This window comes from Neodiprion fabricii, chromosome 7 (assembly GCF_021155785.1).
Source record: "Neodiprion fabricii isolate iyNeoFabr1 chromosome 7, iyNeoFabr1.1, whole genome shotgun sequence".
NCBI classification, from domain to species: Eukaryota; Metazoa; Arthropoda; class Insecta; order Hymenoptera; family Diprionidae; genus Neodiprion; species Neodiprion fabricii.
In genome coordinates this window covers 823,277-845,277 of record NC_060245.1, presented here as the reverse complement: position 1 = coordinate 845,277, position 22,001 = coordinate 823,277, and the positions used below count along the sequence as shown (strand labels likewise).

At 40.8% G+C, this 22,001-nt stretch overlaps 1 protein-coding gene across 5 annotated transcripts in view; it reads right to left on the bottom strand.

The window, feature by feature from the left end:
• Positions 1-6,641: 6,641 nt before the first annotated feature.
• Positions 6,642-22,001, bottom strand: part of LOC124186767 (hypoxia-inducible factor 1-alpha) — a 50,030-nt gene continuing 34,670 nt past the window's right edge. For 3 of the 5 annotated variants that reach the window (XM_046578755.1, XM_046578752.1, XM_046578756.1), the window contains exons 8-14: positions 16,542-17,037; positions 15,963-16,290; positions 15,055-15,377; positions 14,748-14,974; positions 14,505-14,650; positions 13,936-14,399; positions 6,642-9,880 (exon numbers count right to left, since the gene is read on the bottom strand). In XM_046578755.1, coding sequence (XP_046434711.1) covers positions 9,584-9,880; positions 13,936-14,399; positions 14,505-14,650; positions 14,748-14,974; positions 15,055-15,377; positions 15,963-16,290; positions 16,542-17,037 — 2,281 coding nt within the window. In that variant the 3' untranslated portion in view covers positions 6,642-9,583. The remainder of the gene's footprint in view (positions 9,881-13,935; positions 14,400-14,504; positions 14,651-14,747; positions 14,975-15,054; positions 15,378-15,962; positions 16,291-16,541; positions 17,038-22,001) is intronic. The other 2 variants (XM_046578753.1, XM_046578754.1) reach the window with 2 other exon arrangements.

Sequence of the window (22,001 nt, the reverse complement as noted above, 5' to 3'; positions counted from 1 at the left end):
TTTCGGCATTCAGTCAACGTCGACTAGAAGATAACCCACGAACTTGCTGGCGCGTTCTAGAACGGATGTGAAGGATTAGTCTCCAAATAAAACCTGTTTTGCGTACATACTATTTGAAAGAAACAATAGTCGAGAGAGAGTATATTACAATCGGATGTATTCTCACTTTTTATTCGTCATTTATGGATTCGTACTATATAGACGGCTGATTTAATAAAGGCCGTAGTTGTTTCAATGGTCAATATTACTATGGTCTTATTGCCAATTCATGATTTTGTCACCGCTCGATAAATTTGTGTATGAGGTTTTTACTGAATTGTCTACAAATAGGGTTTTCTTCTTTCTCGCCGTTATTTCATACTTTATTGCCGATATTGTATGGAGGCATATGATGATATGTGTATGAGTTTCCAATTGTAACTAGAGATTGAGAGTACTGTTTTTTTTTCTGTTTACATTTTGTTTATTATTTTACCGTATAACAGCATATGATGTGGACTGCTAAAAACTGAGCACAAGATTCGTTAACACGATGACAATTTAGCATTAGCCAATTGCGCTAGCTTAATAATTAATATATAATATAATAGTACACAAAATGTCAGATGTCTAACATTTCAGACATTTATAATTCATTCTTAAAAATAGCGTTGTTGAATGAACATGCTTAGTTTATTAACACCATTTTACAATTTCAATACTGAAATAAAACCTAGTATGGATTGCTCCAATTACACCATCAATCGTGAAAAGTTTCTCTGAAACATTCTCTAATAAAGTTTTGACTGGTTCATTGATTATTGTTTTTAGCACTTTGGTTGTTCGCCGTTGATATTTTCTTCAAGCCGTACTGGCGGATATCTGCTCTTCTCTCCCTATTTGTATCTATCTACCTATATCAACAACTGAAACGCCGACCGAAAAGCATTTTCATAAAAGAAATGATTTAATAACTCAATTTTTCTGCTAAAGTCATGTTCTCTTTATATATCTACATATATGCTAATAAATGTATTCATTATTATGCATAATGTATAGTTGTGAGGTACATAAATTCAAAATAAGGTTTTGATTTTAAAGTTTATATTTATATATTATGTTATAGCTCAATGGTCCTTAGATCTCTATGTATTATACAATCATAAGAATAATGATGAAAATAAAAAAGGAAAATAATAGCCTTCTAGCGTATTTGCTTAGTCTAAATGGAAGCGCCTAATTATAGGCAACCAAACTTACATGTACGCGACACGGCCATCAAGCGTAAGGCGTGCCTTCGATCAAGCTCCTCGGCTCAGATGTTCTCCTAATACCAGGAGTAATTTTTCGCTGCAATTTCTCCGAGTTGCTTATTCAAAGTGGTAGCGCCTAATTATAGGCAACCACGTTTATACGTATGCGACACGGGCTATCAAGCATAAGGCGTGCCTTTGCGCCTAATTATGGGCAACCACGTTTATACGTATGCGACACGGGCTATCAAGCATAAGGCGTGCCTTTGCGCCTAATCATAGGCAACCACGCTTATACTTATGCGACACGGGCTTTCAGGAATAAGGCGTGCCTTTGATCAAGCTCCTCGGCTCAGATGTTCTCCTGATACCAGGAGTAATTTTTCGCTGCAATTTCTCCGAGTTGCTGAGCTAAGTGGTAGCGCCTAATCATAGGCAACCACGCTTATACTTATGCGACACGGGCTTTCAGGAATAAGGCGTGCCTTTGATCAAGCTCCTCGGCTGAGATGTTCTCCTAATACCAGGAGTATTTTTTCGCTGCAATTTCTCCGAGTTGCTGAGCTAAGTGGTAGCGCCTAATCATAGGCAACCACGCTTATACTTATGCGACACGGGCTTTCAGGAATAAGGCGTGCCTTTGATCAAGCTCCTCGGCTGAGATGTTCTCCTAATACCAGGAGTAATTTTTCGCTGCAATTTCTCCGAGTTGCTGAGCTAAGTGGTAGCGCCTAATCATAGGCAACCACGCTTATACTTATGCGACACGGGCTTTCAGGAATAAGGCGTGCCTTTGATCAAGCTCCTCGGCTGAGATGTTCTCCTAATACCAGGAGTATTTTTTCGCTGCAATTTCTCCGAGTTGCTGAGCTAAGTGGTAGCGCCTAATCATAGGCAACCACGCTTATACTTATGCGACACGGGCTTTCAGGAATAAGGCGTGCCTTTGATCAAGCTCCTCGGCTGAGATGTTCTCCTAATACCAGGAGTATTTTTTCGCTGCAATTTCTCCGAGTTGCTTAACTAAGTGGTAGCGCCTAATCATAGGCAACCACGTTTATACGTAGGGGACACTGGCTTTCAGGAATAAGGCGTGTCTTTGATCTAGCTCCTTGGCTCAGATGTTCTGGTGATACCGGAAGTAATTTTTCGTGGTAATTTTTTCGATTTGCATAGTTTTAAGTGGCAGTAGCATGTAAGCAAACGATCACATGCCTTCTCAAGTAAGCAGGCATGCCTTAATTTATACACACAGCGTCGACATCACATGCAGTCAATCAATCAGTCAATGTGTCCCTGTTTTTAGAAGAGCTCCTCGGTTCTCATGTGCTCCTGATACCAGGAGTCATTTTCGCTGAAATTTCTCCGATTCTCTTAGGTCTAACAGAAAATGGCGGGAAAATTAGCGATCACACGCACTCTCAATCAAGCATGCATGCCTTCAATCATACAGCGTCGACATCACATGTAGTCAATCAATCAATCAATGTGTCCCTGTTTTTAGAAGAGCTCCTCGGTTCTCATGTGCTCCTGATACCAGGAGTCATTTTCGCTGAAATTTCTCCGATTCTCTTAGGTTTAACAGAAAATGGCGGGAAAATTAGCGATCACATGCACTCTCAATCAAGCAGGCATGCCCTCAGTCACACAGCGTCGACATCACATGCAGTCAATCAATGTGTCCCTGTGTTTAGAAGAGCTCCTCGGTTTTTCTGCGCTCCTGATACTCGGAGGATGCATGCCTTCAATCATACAGCGTCGACATCACATGCAGTCAATCAATCAATCAATGTGTCCCTGTTTTTAGAAGAGCTCCTCGGTTCTCATGTGCTCCTGATACCAGGAGTCATTTTCGCTGAAATTTCTCCGATTCTCTTAGGTCTAACAGAAAATGGCGGGAAAATTAGCGATCACACGCACTCTCAATCAAGCATGCATGCCTTCAATCATACAGCGTCGACATCACATGCAGTCAATCAATCAATCAATGTGTCCCTGTTTTTAGAAGAGCTCCTCGGTTCTCATGTGCTCCTGATACCAGGAGTCATTTTCGCTGAAATTTCTCCGATTCTCTTAGGTCTAACAGAAAATGGCGGGAAAATTAGCGATCACACGCACTCTCAATCAAGCATGCATGCCTTCAATCATACAGCGTCGACATCACATGCAGTCAATCAATCAATCAATGTGTCCCTGTTTTTAGAAGAGCTCCTCGGTTCTCATGTGCTCCTGATACCAGGAGTCATTTTCGCTGAAATTTCTCCGATTCTCTTAGGTCTAACAGAAAATGGCGGGAAAATTAGCGATCACACGCACTCTCAATCAAGCATGCATGCCTTCAATCATACAGCGTCGACATCACATGCAGTCAATCAATCAATCAATGTGTCCCTGTTTTTAGAAGAGCTCCTCGGTTCTCATGTGCTCCTGATACCAGGAGTCATTTTCGCTGAAATTTCTCCGATTCTCTTAGGTCTAACAGAAAATGGCGGGAAAATTAGCGATCACACGCACTCTCAATCAAGCATGCATGCCTTCAATCATACAGCGTCGACATCACATGCAGTCAATCAATCAATCAATGTGTCCCTGTTTTTAGAAGAGCTCCTCGGTTCTCATGTGCTCCTGATACCAGGAGTCATTTTCGCTGAAATTTCTCCGATTCTCTTAGGTCTAACAGAAAATGGCGGGAAAATTAGCGATCACACGCACTCTCAATCAAGCATGCATGCCTTCAATCATACAGCGTCGACATCACATGCAGTCAATCAATCAATCAATGTGTCCCTGTTTTTAGAAGAGCTCCTCGGTTCTCATGTGCTCCTGATACCAGGAGTCATTTTCGCTGAAATTTCTCCGATTCTCTTAGGTTTAACAGAAAATGGCGGGAAAATTAGCGATCACATGCACTCTCAATCAAGCAGGCATGCCCTCAGTCACACAGCGTCGACATCACATGCAGTCAATCAATGTGTCCCTGTGTTTAGAAGAGCTCCTCGGTTTTTCTGCGCTCCTGATACTCGGAGGATGTATGCCTTCAATCATACAGCGTCGACATCACATGCAGTCAATCAATCAATCAATGTGTCCCTGTTTTTAGAAGAGCTCCTCGGTTCTCATGTGCTCCTGATACCAGGAGTCATTTTCGCTGAAATTTCTCCGATTCTCTTAGGTCTAACAGAAAATGGCGGGAAAATTAGCGATCACACGCACTCTCAATCAAGCATGCATGCCTTCAATCATACAGCGTCGACATCACATGCAGTCAATCAATCAATCAATGTGTCCCTGTTTTTAGAAGAGCTCCTCGGTTCTCATGTGCTCCTGATACCAGGAGTCATTTTCGCTGAAATTTCTCCGATTCTCTTAGGTTTAACAGAAAATGGCGGGAAAATTAGCGATCACATGCACTCTCAATCAAGCAGGCATGCCCTCAGTCACACAGCGTCGACATCACATGCAGTCAATCAATGTGTCCCTGTGTTTAGAAGAGCTCCTCGGTTCTCATGTGCTCCTGATACCAGGAGTAATTGTTGCTGAAATTTCTCCGATTTGCTTAGTTGTAATAAGAAGTGGCATGAAAATTAGAGATCACATGCCCTCTCAAGCAAGCAGGCATGCCTTCGGGCACACAGCGTCGACATCACGTGCAGTCAATCAATCAATCAATCAATGTGTCACTGTTTTTAGAAGAGCTCCTCGGTTCTCCTGTGCTCCTGATATCAGGAGTAATTTTCGCTGAAATTTCTCCGATTTGCTTAGTTCTAATAAGAAGTGGCACGAAAATTAGAGATCACGTGCCCTCTCAAGCAAGCAGGCATGCCTTCAGTCACACAGCGTCGACATCACGTGCAGTCAATCAATGTGTTCCTGTTTTTAGAAGACTTCCTCGGATCATATGCGCTCCTGATACCAGGAGTAATTTTGTGCTGAAATTTCTCCGATTCGCTTAATTCGTAACTAGAAGCATAATCTTATATGTCAATGAGGAGCATAAATCGTGTGGTATAATACTTTTTATTTTATTCATATAATAGGTTAGACAAGAACAAATCAGTATCTTTAAACATCAGGTCATAATCTGTAGTGTTATATAATGCACCTATCTGCAGCCCGTCTTAGCTTACATTTATATCAAAACCCACAACTTAATGTATTAATGATAAAAAAAGACGAGTTAGTTACGATGGTTGCATACATGTCAAATCACAGAATAGTCACTTTCCTACTCGTACAATCGATTTTGCATCAATATTTTACCTAGAGTATCTTATTTTCACAGTTCAGTTGGTTATACTTATAAATTGTAGTTGCGTAGTAGATAGTTCAATACACATAAGTTCAATCATATATTTACAGGTAGAATATGAGTTGAATGATTGTGCGTGGCATATTTATGTGTACTGTGATTTTGAGTAATATAACTATGTGGTATAATTCTACGTCGTTTAATTACGTTCAGTATGATTTGATATGGTATGATCATGTGTAGAATAATTTCGTGTAGTATAATTATGTACAGCGTAATTTTAGGTTTTATATTCATGTGTGATCTAATTTTTCTGTTTCCATAATTACGTGTAGAATAACATTTTCTGTAAAATATTTACTCGTATAATAGTCAGGCAGTCATGTGGAAAATTCACCAATCGTCAAGTTTCGACATTTCTTGCATGTTATCCTTAACTTATTAGCATGTTATATTGTACGAATATGAGTTACAGCACAGCGAAAGTCAGTATTTCTCAGTTATCAGTACGCTCATGTACAAGCTGTTTCACATATTATTTACCCTACGCCTGACGCCTTTCAAGAGGCTACCCAACATACATAACGGCATGTCGGATAGCCTGAAAGCCCCAGCGCATGCGCATACGCACCACACCTATAAGTGTACCTGCTCAAATTGGTTCCTCTAATTGGATTAGCACTTGTAGTGAATCATCTATGACACTATAGGCTTTAATTGTCCGCACATCGTTCGAGTCTATGGTTCGAGCAATACAAATTCCGCGAATGCACTTACTGGCAAATCCAGTAAGGATTTTATTCGTTGGCTCTAATCCGCTAACGATTATCAGATAGCAGACAGCAACAGTTAACTCAGCACAGGCCAATTAAAATCAAAGGTTCAATTAGAAGGAAAAGAGTTATACAAATAAATTTCGAATCGAAAAAATGTTGGCTTCAAAAATCGCAAAAATGCACATCTGAAATATTGTTATATTAATACTATGACTATGTGTATTTTTAAATTGCCGAATACGCTGAAAGCGCACAATAAAGCTCAGAGGCAAGCCTAAGCCTGTTATGTCAGGGTAGGCGCTTGCATAAACATGTATTTATTTTCCAACGATCATGGGTTTAGACCATGTGTATTGTGGATTTCATTTTTAGAGTGAAACGATACCCAATAAATCTGGTATTTATTTGTATACTCATAAGGTTATAAAGATATAGATATATTTAGTATTTAGCTACGGAATGCTTATGCTAGTTATATTGATACTTATAATTTCTTCACTTTTAAGCTAAGTGGAATTTACTACATAACAGGTGTATACTGTATCTGAATTTCATTCGTTACAAATAACACCTTTATTCGGCGAGTGACTTTCGTATATACCCGCTTTCGGACACGGGGCATGAATAGGACCACTTTATTCATTTACTTCGCCTAGATTCTAAATATTATCAAATTGATAACCAGCATCAGACATATGGCATATCAAAATGGAACATTAAGTACAATAATAAATTTCCAAAATTTGTATTGTCGATGCCATATAGCAAAGCAAAGAGGCAGGCGCATTGTACTCAATTAATTGTGTATTGTATCCGCCATACAAAAGCAAGTATTACGTCGACAATTTTACGAAACATTTACATGTGTTTTAACGATAAGCATGTAAGACGCAATCGTCTGTGAAGCTGAAACGGTGCCAACAAAGTTTAATAAAAATGCTGCCATCACTCTCTTATCACGTCGCAAATAAGAAGTGTCTGGTGGGTTAATTTTTTAAAAGTTTTCTTTTTTGAAGTTTTCTGTTTTAAGTAGTTCTCTCGTTGCGTTCGGGATTGGCGATGCAATTACAATGATTCATGCGTTTCACGAGCAAGTTTACGACAATGAGCATTGCGTTACTGAGTTTTACAGCTCTAATCACTGAAGGATTCACGTTTCTTAATGTCAGTACGTGCCTCGTATACATATACGTATATATCTAGTATCAAATGTCGATCAACAATTACGATCATAATCAGAATAATTATGACATATTCGTAATTATAACAATACTAATAATAATTACACAATAAGATATACAGATCTGCCTTATAAAATAATATTCAATTACTTTTGTTATAGTATAGCATTGTTTAAAGTCACATTATCTTGTCACGTAAACATAATTCACATTTTTCCTATGATTCGTATTTCAATTCTGAGTTGTTGTTTTCGTTTTTGTACATTGTGTCAAATAACAGTGCACAGGTGATCATTTATCGTGTATTCAATCGTGGTAGAATAAATTAAATTTAGGATAGAAATTATAATATGTAACAAAAAAAATATAAAAAATGGACAAATGGCAGAGGTAATTAGAAAGAGGGCAAAAATTCGGACTACATGTTCAAGTATCTCTTGGTTTGTTTCATTAAAGTGCCATAAGACCAAAAATGTTAATTCAACCGTACAATAAAACAGGAAAATAAAAATTTTAATAATTCTGTAGAGACATTGTGAATAAAAATTTGTCAGCTAGTAAAAACAATCATAATATGGAAATAATGCATACCGTGCGTAGTTGAGGAAATGAAACAGTTCGAAGTCGGGCACGATCGGCCAATGTAGCGAACGCTCTCTGAGCGAACGTATCCGATCTCACGGACGAGAGAGCGCGCGATCATGGGACTGTTAGTGGCTGACTGCGGACTCTTCCATTTCCTCAACTATGCACGGTATATGTATATAGATGCATAATTATGTATTCCTTTTCTTTGCTTTACAAATTATTATACTACCGATCAACTCATTTACTTTTTTTCCTCCCCGCGCGTTTCAACGTAATTTTTGAACTCTGAAATTTGGATCCCTCCATCTCCATCTTTAGTCTGTGCGAAGGGAAAACGATTATTCAGGTTAGTCTGTGTTGCTTTGAGAAAAATCAAATATTGGACTTGAAGTCAAACTCTTACAGTTGGCACTCGACTGTCGTAAGCACATGTGGCGTATATCTTTCTTGCCAACTCATTTTTTTTTGTTCAACTTCATTTTCAAACCCAAACTCATCGTTGTGTGTGTATAGTCAGAAACCCTCTTGTCACGTAGGCAATTACATATACGCACTAGTATATGACATCTTTAATATTGAACCCTACATGTACTAAACATGGTTCTTTACTCTTTTACACGGATGTTTATAATGTAAATGGTAAAAGTAAGAACTATGCTTCCTGTGTTCCTATGCTTCATGTATGTTCGCTGGTATTAAAATATATATGTATTATTATACGTATAATAATATGTAAATATATAGGTATATATTTCAATAAGTTGACACGAGCAAGCCTACTTTATCTCTCTCTTATGTCGAATTGATTCATTAGAATAACAGAGAAAGAAAATAACAATAATCCCATCCCACTGAGAAGGGTAGTCCACCTCGAGTTTACCTCGAGTCGCACAATCTGCGATAAATTGAATCGAAAATAGTTCTGCATTACGTTATACGAATGTGTATTAAGAATACTACTCCTACTCCTACTCCTACTCCTACTAATACACTACTAATAATAATAGTAATGACAGTATGTTACATGTATATCAAGTAGTAGACAAATAGGCTAAATTCAAATACCAAAGAATATAATTGTGAAGCAAAAAAGAATAAAATGACAAATTAATCAGGTCAAACAACATTTAGGTCGAAGTTTTAGCGTAACATAATTTACTTTTGGCAGTATTATTATTACACCTATTATAGTTGAAACGCAATTTACAAGAAACACATTCGCGACCTTATCGAACAACGTATGTATTAGTTAAAAACAAAAGGTACAAAAACGATATATTGAGCATATATGTGCTTTTGCCCGCGGTTATTCGCGACAATTCTTGCGTCATGTGCAGATAACTTCGACAATAATTAATATTACAATCTAAGTAGAAAAACTCTCGATTTCCCTCAGCAATTATTAATTAATTAGTCAATTGGTTAATCACATTTTCTACGCTATTTCTTTCTCACCTCCCATATAACAGTTATGTCTACATATATGTTACAATGTATAGATGATATAGATACATGTGTGTTAACGTAAAAAATAAAAACTCGACTTTCCAAGGATCTCTACGCAAGATTATTCGTTAAGATCTTGAGGAGGTCCGGGCCGTGCATTAGCTCGGGGCTCAGCGAATTTACGTCGAAGTCGAAATTGTCCAACTCCATCGGCACGACCTCATGAAGTGCGGCGCAGGATTTGTTCCTGGGCACGGCGCTCACGAGCTCCTTTCGCGTATCTGGACTGAGATGGTTCAGCGCCATGCTGAGGGGCATCCGCGGCACGATGTGATTCTCGAGGTTCAGACTCAGTGGGGATATCTTCCTTTCGAGGAGAGGTGTTATATTGCGAGGGTCTATCAGTCCCTGGAAAGCACACAGAATTTAGTTACACCGTAATCATTGGTTTTCGCTATATCGCACATACGACAGAAACACCGTCCAAGAGCTTGCGACCAGTTTCGTTCCAATTATTGAATCAAACTATAATATACATATTTACAATTGTGAAGATAATTTTATAGTCCGTTAACAAACGACTGGTGGTGTCTTTCATACGGGAAGTGGAGAGGGATCATCGGGATAGAATGATGTGGGTACAAATAAAATCATGAACGACATGGATGGCATAAAAGAACTATGTTCAGATGTGAAAAAAATTGCAACAGTATCATCTTTAAGAAGCCTAACTTGTCTGTAGGTTTCGCACTAGTGCAATAAAAATGAGAATGAACGCCCTGGCATCTTGAATCCGGATTCTTGCTTCGTTTTACCGAGTAGGTGCTAATACGTGAATTACACAGATGCTCGAGGTCCTAGCTGAGGGGATTAAAAACGATCTCGCGCGGGATATACAAGAAGATGAGACCCCTCATCTTGCAAAACAAATATTCAATTAGAACATCAAGTTTGTAAAATTAGAATACCAAGTTTAGCCAACACTGCAGAGCGTTTTTACTGCGATTAAACATCTGCGCAGAATTTACGCAGTTCTTGTTTTCGATTAATATCCAATGAAATAATCCAGCAGATTTATCTGTGTCCATATACTCATAAACTTACACATACGTGTAAGCAGTGTGTGGCAAATTAACAAATTCGAGCTAGTGATTCTATAATCGCAATCGTAACGAATATCGATATTTATAATACGCCGTCGTCAATCTTTCATCAACCTGTCGTCCCCCCATTTCTCTTTGTCTCGTTTGCTAAACTTTTTTTCAACGTGCTGCTAAAAGCTTTTTCCGTTGATATATCAACTTATTTAAACCGGAACAAGATAGTGGAAAAAATATGATTCACCCAAGTAAAGCTTTCAGAGGGAAAAAATTTGTCATTAGCTTTCCGGCTTCCTTGCTTTGCATTATGATTTTTTGTCACCTTTAAAGAATCACTATTTTTGGGAGATATTTTATGCTTTTACATCTGCGCTTAATTTAAGTAGCTACGTGTATTAATACGGAGTAAAATATTTCTATTGAATATACGTACGAGATAATTGATGCTTGAAATTAGAATTGCACTATGTGTGAAAAGCCTGTAGGAATAGCATAAATACATATTCAAAAAGTGATACAAAATCAGGGTTTGTGAACGAGGTTGGGAGAAACAGGGCCAAGGAGGAAGAGACAAACGGAAGTAATGAAAGACACGCCGGGCGTCAATTGGAATGAAACGATTGACTGTTAATAATTTTTAATATATATTTCATTTTTTTCTTTAAATTTATATATTTAACAACAATTTTAAATATACTCGTTTTTTTTAAATATATTTACACAGCACATAACGTTAGAGAGCGGATGGTGTGTTGATCTGCCGGCCGAATAAAATTTATACACACACATACGTACACATTCGATTAGTTTATTATACTTTAGAATTCCTATGTTTTTTCAACTCTTCCTCTCTATTTTCCCCTTGCATCTTTATCCTTCTCAAGATTCATTATAAATGATTTTCCGAAAATAAATTAACAATCCTGGTGGTTCTACATCACCTTTTTTGATATCACCCATATAACAATAACGTATTATTCATTTTCTATAAATTGCCGCACCTATCACATGTACTGTGCGAGCGCGCGCGCGTGTGTGTTTGTTTTATACAACACATTTATATATACACCTATAATATAGCAACTAATTTTATAACGTGCCTAGTTTCTTACACCGTCGTTTTGCATTTTCGTACATTCACTTATATTTTCGACGCGGTTCAACGTTTCAAATTTCACTTTCAAAGGTTTTTCGGACATTCTTCTCCTTGCGTCGAAGATATATTTAAATTCTTTTTTTTCGTGTTACGACCATTACGCATACACCCCTGTCTTCTTCGATACTTTTATCATAATTGTTATTACGTTCTTCATCGTCGTCTAACGTCGATCGCGAATGAAAACGGAGAAAATAAATAAGCATTATTATTACTTTGTGTTTTTCAACAACGTTTCGAATAGTGTTCACTCGCGAGATTAATTGATGAGTCTCTATGCCGATGTGAGTATGATTTTTGTATTTCCTCAGTTCTCGACTCGAGAAAACTTGCACCTAAATAATGAACAGCGACCGAAACCGAGAGACCCGCGGCTTCCCAAGAAAAGAAAACTAAGATAATGGAGAATAAAAAAAAAAAAAAAAAAAAAACCGATATCTTATTCACGTATGTACATTCAGATCGTGTTCTAAACACTAGCAGTCATTCTAGCCTATGCCACGCTACGGTTACTTCATTAATGTCTCATATATAATTATAACAATAACGGTGAACATAATATAATTACTGTATTCCTACATATATATAATTTATTTGCAATTTTACAACTATCCCTAATCTAATAATATTTACGATCGAGGCTTACTAACCACACAGACTTTAATTTGCGTTAAAGTAACTCGTTAACCATTCATTTACGTCATTTCGATGATTTTAAGCTTGACTGTGTACTTTTTTTAAATTATATTTTTTAAATTCCGTCCTGCTATAAAATTCATTTAACCCTTTAATAAGCGGCGGCGCGGGTGGGGGGGGGGGCAACGGTGCCCACTATATTACGAAATGATATTTACAAGCGAATGTAGGTCACTGAACTGTCAATATTTCAATTTTCTTTCCTTTGCTTAGCTTTTCTTCACTTTCTATTCTTTCATTCTCGCGAGACGTAAGGAAAAACTAGTTGCAAAACGGAAAAAATACAACTTATCGATCGCGTCGGGGCTTTGATTGCTTCAGCCTTGTTTTCAAAATATATCGTGCAAAATAAACTCTGGTACTACGATGTAGGTACGTACGTATAATACTACAATAAACAACATACATTCACTAACGCAATGATAACCACGCTCAGTTATGAGAAGCTTAAGGCCGTAGATTGAAAACATTAAAATCGGTATCACGTAAGTTACACATAACACAAACCGTGTCAAACATCACTATACATTGTTGTACAATATACCAATTGGGCCTCATGGAATAAAGTTCTTTGTAAAACCGTCGTTGTCTCTTATATATATATATATATATATATATATATATATATATATATATATATATATATATATATATATATATATATATATATATATATATATATATATATATATATAATCTATTTATTTGCAACACCAACTTAGACATCGTTCGTAATTCATTTTTTTCTCACTCTCTATTTCTTATCTTCGAATAAGACGAATAACCTACAAAGGAAAGAAAAGAAAATGGAAATAAAATAGATATAGATCGTAAATATAAATGCACAGTTGCGCACACTAGCTATACACAAATACGTATAATTATGAATAATAGTGTTTTATTACTTGTTTAAATTCTTTCTTCAAAATTTTCAGTCGCACACAACTGGGTTTTTCTTAGAATATATCTTGGCCGGATTAAATTTAATTTAAACTGACGGTTTCGCGACACGTATGGACATATCTGAAAATTCTTTGCTAGCCGTGAGACTCGTCTACCCGTAGAAAAGATACCCCAAGCGTTGCTGTACCAGGCCATTCTACTACTCTTTTTTGTTGCAAGTCCTCCGCGATCGTCGCATATTATTTCGAATGACGGTAGCTTTTAGCGCATCCGAATTTTCGTTTCTCATCATCAATTAAATATTCACTCCAAATTTCACATACGACTATTTCTACGCATAGGACAAAACCGATGGCGGACATGAAGTGGGGACAATAATTTAGAAATCAAAACAAAAAATATTCCCATGGAATGACTGCGCCTCGCGGTATACACTACTAAAATGTGTATACGCAAAACTTAATATTATACGTCTGAAATAGCGCTGAGGAAAGAATGAGAGATCAACAACATCACTGACTTCGCGCTGTCGTTATGCTCTTGGAAGTTTCTTGTTGTTGTTTCTGTTTCTGTTTTTGTTTAGTTAAACAAATATAACCGGCCCTTACGTCGCATCCCGATACTAAAAGGTTCATCAACACGCTGTTGGACTGCTGCCGATGCAGCTGGGGGGGAAAGACCGTCGTACTCGCTGTCGTCGTCGACAAGGAAGAAGAGTCCTCGCTCTCACCGCCTCTTCCTCCTCCGCCTCCGCCGCCACCCTCGGTTCCTCGGCCTCCGTTATTCGTGGATTCGCTCCTTGCGTTGCTCCCGACGACCGACTGTTGAGACATAAGCTGGTGAAGCAGTTGGCTTCCCTGCCGGATCGTCAGTGCGCTTCCGGCACCTCGGCCCCCATCAAACCCTGATGATTCGTTCGCGCAGCTCGACGTTCTCTCCTCACACTTGATCCTCTTGCAGTTATCGTTGTTGTCGAAACTAGCGGACGTCGAGGTTGCGTTGCAGTAAACACGCTTGTGCGAATTACGCTCGGCCCTGGACGCCGTCCAGCCGTTGCTCTCTTCTTTTATACCTGCGATGACCAAGATAGAGATTATATAGTTAATTAATTCCACGTTCAGGATTCTCCGACAATTTCTATCGTCCTTCAACGTCTAGCGACAGGAGGGGGACTCACTTTTCTTGTAAACGTTACCAAACGTTCCGATCGGATCTACTAATCCACCCCCGTGGTCGTTGGACTTTTTGACGTTGGACGAATTCGTTCTAAGCAGCTGTTCCAGGCTCGAGCTGACGTTCGTCTCCGCGCCCTCTACGTTCGACCTGTTGAACAACGAGAACGGAGTCATTCTACTATTTCACTCGACTTGCAGCATTATTTTCATGCCTTAATCTCGGCGAGATTATCCAGTAAACTGACCACTTGGACTTTTTATCGGGCGGTTGTGACGGTCCCCACATGACCATGTCATCGCTGATGAAAAGCTGAAGGGCCTCGTCCTGGTCGGACATTGGAATATAGGGGGCCCTGAGGGCGAGATCCTCGTCGACGAGAACGTCACCGATGCTCAGCATCAGCATTTCATCCTCGGAAAGTCCGCCTCCGCTGCCGCTTGGGCTGTAAAGTGAGTCTATGCTTCCCGGGCTCTGAAACGACATACCAGTAACGACATGTACGAGAAAACGGCGAGATCGAAAGTTGTACGCAATTACTTTCGTAGGCTCACCTTGCTTAGAGCCGGTGAAAGAAGATGGGGGCTGCCGCTGCCGGGACTGGGCGGCGTCTCCCTGTACATGAAGGGATCGCTGTCGGCAAGCGATTCACCCAGTTCGCTGCTCCTGAGCGGATCCGCGAGGTCGGAATCTTTGCAGAGGGATTCACCGAGCTCGTTTGGCAGTCCGGGGCTGAGGAGAGGGCAGTAGTTGTCTTCGAGTATAAACTGGTCGACGAGCATGTCGGGGAAGAAGGGTGTGTTGTCCTCGAGGGGCACGCAGACGTCGCCTGGCGTCGGGGCGAGATGGGTAAGGTCCTCCGGTTCATCTTTCAACACTGCAAAGAGATAAAAAAAACGACGTTCGATATACCCAATCAGACGGGCACTTCGCACTCAACAAAGTTCACATATAAAATCAATGAATTGGGATATGATGCTGGATATGAGATGAGAAACGATTGAGCCGAGTGTAACAATGCTCGTCCTTCCGAGTTTCGCAACGGCTAGCTGCCGCGCCGTACGAGGACAACCGCGAATGAAATTAGACCGACGCCAGATACTTATTTCGAAACGGATTCTTCTCAAGACTGGGCCAGGCCGGGCGTAACGTGTCCTCGTTGCCGACGCACCCTTGACTTCCTCGAGGCGTTGTTGCCGTCAGGGTGTCGAGTAAAACCGATCAAAATTATAAACGTTACGTGCGATTTTCTTCACACTTGACGGTTGTGTAAAATAATCAGGCTTTCACAACACACGGCGTCGGTGACAATGGAATACGTGTTCGTTACGCGGACGTACACCGGAAATATGCGGATTTGGCAGCCTTGAACGGGATCAAGATCACCTTGCAAAGTAGGCCCGACACGCGTACCAGATTTACTTCAAGCGAATGAAAGAGATTCGCGATCCGACCAACTGACCCCAGCAATGATCCGCAGCATCGTTTTCTCGCTTACTGCATACATCCAACGACATATCCGCACATGCACATATATTATATTCACTCGTAAGGCCAGGCTGGTCTTCGCTGAAGGTTAGGAAGCCCTTGTTCATGTCCTTCGTGCGAGGTGCGAATATGCTCGCGGTCGCTGTCTGAGGTGGAACTCTGCTGGGCGGCTCCTGGATTTGAGGAATCGGTACGATCAGGTCCCTCGTCACTGTCTGCGGTTTGGCACGCAGCGGCTGCTGCTGCTGCTGCTGCTGCTGCTGCTGCTGTTTGATTGCCGAGTACTGCAGTACGCGTTTTCCCTGAGAATGAAAATGAAAAATCAAGTCATCATCATCAAGATCGATTTATCGACAGCTGGAAAAAGTAGTCACGGGATGCTGTGCAGGACGATCCTTATTCACCTTTGTATTCCGTTTCAACCCGGCAATGGTCGATTGTGTACGTAAGTTACATTCCGAAAAGTATTTTAAAGCTAAAATATCACAATTATACGGAGAACCGTGTTCAGACCCTGCAAGTTTATTATAAGCGTACGCGTGCCTCCTCTCACCTGGAATAAATTCTCCGACGGTCTCGGGAGCAGAGGAACGTTTGGACTTCTCTGCTGGCGAAGTGTAGGCAACTGCAAATTATTATCGGTTTGCGACTCGGGTATCTTAGCAACACCAAATATCTGGTCCGTGGCCGACACGGGCTTCGAGAATAAGTCCTTCTCGGTATCAAATGGCTTGTTCTCGGACACCTGAGGTGTTTCGTCGATCGGTTTTTCCTCGTGTTGGAACAAGGCCGCGGTGACGGAGAAGGGTCTCGGGTGTTCGATCGGCAAATCCCCGGTGATCAGTTTGCCGGGGCAGCCGGCGTCTGACTTTTCAACGTTGTTGTTGTTGTTGTTGGGGTTGATGGTTGTCGGTACGGTTATCGCTGCTGGGCAACCGGCGACAGCTACCGGCGACAGAGGTTGCTTGCAATCTGAGGAGGCTGCCACATCTACGGAGCGAGCCTCCAGCTGGCGGGTGCTGTACACTTCATTTTCGCACTCGATTTCACTGCAACAGAGAAAGGGAGAAAACTTGGAAAAGGACCCTCACCTTGCCTCTTGCGGCGTTCGCAACATTCGGGGACTTTAAATGTGAATTTTTCGTCTCCACGCTCAGTTTTCAATGCTGAATAATGATCGAATGACATTATTATAGATCTACAGCCTGCGAAAACCCGAGAATCGAACTATTACCACCGATTATCCACTGTGCCCGCTCTCCCCTCTCATGGATTGTCAATTTCATAATCACGCAGGATTTCGAATGGGAAGCGATTGCGCGGTTGATTAATGAACTTCATTCACCCCCTCGCCTGCTGCGATGCTGCTCGGTAGTTTTCCGCTGCAGCATTCATGAATCGTGCCAAAGAGCACAACTTGTTGCGCGGCGTGTCGCGCGGATTCACTTTCAATGAATCGAACCGTTTTCGCATGGCACTTGAGGCGAGGATATGCAGAAGTTCGCGTGGGTACATTCTACGCGAATTGCGGCTGCTAAATTTCACGATTTCTATTTTCTTTCTATTCTTCAATTATAATTACCATTTGAGTATTTCTTCGTTTGGGAGAGAGAGAGAGTGCAGTACGTCGGCTCGACGTGATGTCATATTGAAAGATCAAAGTCCGTAACTACCTGTTGCGTTGACCACAACCAGGTAGCACGATTTGGCAATAGTGTCATCGGTTTATTTAAAAGAGGAAGAGATAGATAGATAGATAGATAGATAGATAGATAGATAGATAGATAGATAGATTCATAGATAGAGAGAGAGAGAGAGAGAGAGAGGAGGGGGGGGGGGGCATGCACGAATAGATTCTCCTAAACGCGATGTCGCAGGCAAGCCTTTCATGAAAGCGTGAATCAACTTCCTATCAATCATCCTCGTTGCGGCTGCCTACGGCTCGAAGAAAAAATAAACCTGAAATAGGATGTAAATGGAAAACGAGAAACGGAGCAAAGTTTATAAACGTCGACTAGGTCAGGAGGTAAAAGGAAAAGAAAATGAAGAGATCTTGAGAAAACAAACACGGGCGAGAATTAGAAGCAAACATAGCCTACACGCACAGAGCGTTGTAGGTGCTACACCCCCTAGTGAATTATCGTTTTATCGTTAATTCCCGCTTCGCGTTTCAGGTTTCGATCGGGCTTTGCGTATTTTCGTGCAGTACAGTAGGTATTAGCCAGTTATGAATCCTCTCGACGAGCTGGCGGCTAATCAAATATCCGCGTACGTAAACATCAGTATGTGAGCGTAGTAGCACCGACGCGTCAAAAATTATTACGTAAATCGTGTTACAAGAACACCAATAATTAATTATAGGAGGTGAGAGAAAAAAAAATATACTCACACCTCTTAGTGCAATTTCAACGTAGCTCTGTGCACGGAATAAACTTACGTGCAACCAAGCAATGAACGAATATAATCTATCGATTGCACGCTAACGTGTTTATGTTTATTTCGGTTTTCAACGGCACGGTTATTATGAAAACAACCGCACGTATAGTAATTATTCTTCGCGGACGGTGCAGCGAGTGAAAATGAAAGAGAAATGGGGGAGCGAGGCGCGTTTAACGCAGGTAAAGATACTCGCATCTCTTCAGTGACGCACATTACACGAGGATGATGCAGCTTGAGTATTGCCGAGCTTCTGTAAACTAGTTGAATTTTAATTATCACGTTTGACGGGGTTATCTCAACACGACGACGATGTGCTCGTCGATCGTCACCCTATCGTATTTATCTAACAATTTATCCGTTACAATGCATCATGTACACTAACATCATACAAACACAATCATTCCTACAATTTGTTTATTTCTTTTTTATTTCTTCCGTACGATGATCAGGCGCTCGTGGTGAAATTTTTCTTATTCTCAACGGCAAATACCAATCATACGAAGGGATGCCTGCACTTAAAACTTGACTACAGATTTCGAATCGATGGTCGAAAATTATAGAAGGATGACCACCGGAACCGTGGAACTAGTCTAACAGAAAATGACAAGGGTCGATTCTTATCGGCCACGGCATAAGGGAGCAAGTCAGTCGGTTAGACTTTCCGTGTGCGAAGCAGTCGAGCCTGCGGTGTGACAGTTGGATGAAAGAAGTAGAAGAAGAAGTTAGGGCAGGTTAAATATGTAACGGGTATCGCTATAAATAAACCGATGGCCGTGGCTCGCGCGTCGACGAGTTTGCCCCTTCTTACGCAACTGGCAAGAGTCAAGAGAACCGAAAGCACGTGGTGTGCTGATCCGCGCCGGCCTCTGCGTGCAACAAACTCGAGAGTACGAACGGTGTCACCGCCTGTCTCGTCGGGCACAAGCAGACCTGTCATGTCGGTATTGGTCAGAACGGACAGAACCTGTTGCACGCGCAGGTGAAATGTAAACGAGATACCGAAATACCGCCAAGTACAGTGAAGTTTTGGTTCCCAGTCGGGTCGAGACCATTCTTAGAGATTCCGATCCGTTACAGGGATGCGCGTACGGCCAGTTTCGCTATAAGGCCGTTAAATTATTAATGAACAGACGCGCGAACGGGTGGAATACATCGAATAAAAATAGTAGGTAGAGTCTGAAAAGCTCTCGAGAGCTGCCAGACCTTTTCATACGGAGGCCACTCGAACGCCCGGCGTATTATTATACAATGTATTACACATCTGCACGGAGGCCAGGTTCAACGCACCGAAATTCGTTCGCATTGCTGCACGCAACCGTCAAATTGAAACTCGTAGCACAGCTTGCAAGGATCTATTTTTCCCTTCATTCTCAATAGACGCACGTCGCCCTTGATTTCTATTTGCCTCGAGCCCCTATTTTTTTTTTTTTGCCAACATTATGTAATACGATTCAACGAGACTTGCCGACATCTCTTCGTCGCGCTATCACTTCACCGAGCAGGTGCGGCATGTGTTGGAGGTATTCAAGGCGGCTTAAAGATGATAATTGTAGGTAGATACACGTACCGACCGCGCGAACAACCGACAATAAATCATCAGGTATAGTTTTATCGCGAGACGATTGCGATGTTGCGAGGCATTCAATCGAGATGAATTACTGTACGTCGAACGTACCGCGGATATGACAACAGGCGCAGTGATTTCAATTTTTATTTGTTCACTTCACTTTCCATCTACCGTTGCACTCGAACGACCGTGAATTTGCAGATCTCGAGTGCAGAAAATTTCTACCTTCGCTACATCCGCGAAGCTTTGCCTATTCGGAGAAGAGAAAAAAAAAACTAAAGAAAGAGAGAAAACGGAAAAAGTATACAAGTTACCAGCTGTCTCTGTAACTAAATCGCTCTTTACGCACGTTATTCGATAAGATTTCCTGCGTGCCGCAACGTCAGCGTTTCAATATCGATTCCCTGATCGTAATTATTTATACGCTTCATTGAAAAAGAAGAAACCGCAATGATAAGGATACCAATGGATAAAGTTAACTGAAAAGAACTTGATGGCTTAATTATGATGAAGAAACTAACTCACGTCTTCAAACATCGGATGGATACTCGTCAACGATACTGTTCGCTTCCTCAGTGGTAGAGGAGAATGTAATGGTAATACGGTACCAGCAGGTGGCACAAGATTTTCATTAAATTAACAATTTGTTGAACGACGTATCGGGAAAAGTTGTCGATCAACTCTTTTATCCTACACTCGGTGACACTCGATGATTTCAAATCTATGTTCCGATAACGAGCCGCGAGAGTTCTTTTCCTCTTATTTCGTTTCTTGCTGCGTATTCGTTTTGATATAAGATTCGACACGTGATTTAATAATTCATTTACCGAAGCGGCCTTTCAGGCACGTTGTATATCACACATTATCGTACCTTATCTGTATATCTGTCACAAAAACGAGTACAATTTCTCGTCACCGACACAAACACACGTAATATAGGTATAATAATTTTACTGCCTGTCGCTAAGTGCGAAGTAGTTCGTGACACGGTACTAATGTACACGATATTAAATGTATCCTTGGATTATAGGATCACAATCGGCAGCAGCACCAGCAGCAGCAATAACAACAGCACCACTAACACTACTACCACCACCACCACCACCACCACCACCACCACCACCAGTAGCAGCAACAGCAACAGCAGCAGCAGCAATGAAAACTAGACGATCTTTGCGTGTTCTCTTATTCTTCTTCTCAGGTGACAATCTCGCCATCGAGTATATCGGTGAAATCACACTCAGAGATCCGCGTTTTTTTCATTTCAGTGTCGTTATTTTGATCAATTAATTTATCACAAAGATTTCAAGTTTGTTTTTTCTTTATTTTATTTTATTTTTTTTTCAATTGTTTTTTCAATTCATTCACTTCCCACTGTTACTTCCGTTCAACACGATAATCGAGCAAACCGGAATCGCAGGTGACTAAGACGTCACAATAAGAAGGAAAAGGAAACTTTCAACCGTACGTACTGTAATATAAGCGTTGTTCGGTAACACAATATCTATTATTCAGTCTTCTTTTTCCAATCACTGTAGCAACAGGTTTACAGGACCCAACGATCGAATATACTTGCAACGCGTGTGATACAATTTTCCGTTTTGTCGATTATTCTTTCCGTTACCTTCCCACGGCTCGGAATTATCGCCTGTGCAGCAGTTACATCACAGATGTCACTTCTATATTACAGGTATATACGTAATGATAAATAGGAACTAACTTTTCTTCTCTCTACATCATCCGCATATCGTTTTGCATCTTTCTTTATCTATTTCCTTATCGTTTATACTCGGTGCATCGGTAGACAGATGGAGAGAAATGGCCGAAATTATATTCCCGTCACTTCCAGGTACCACGAGTTTTTCCTAAAAACGATGCATCTTCCGAAGGCTTGGTAAATCTGTACCGTTTCTTTCGTAATAAAAACCGACGCTGAAGCGCACCATTGGAATCGTGCAGAGAATATGATGCGGGCTAGGCACTTGCGATATATACCGATCAAGCACC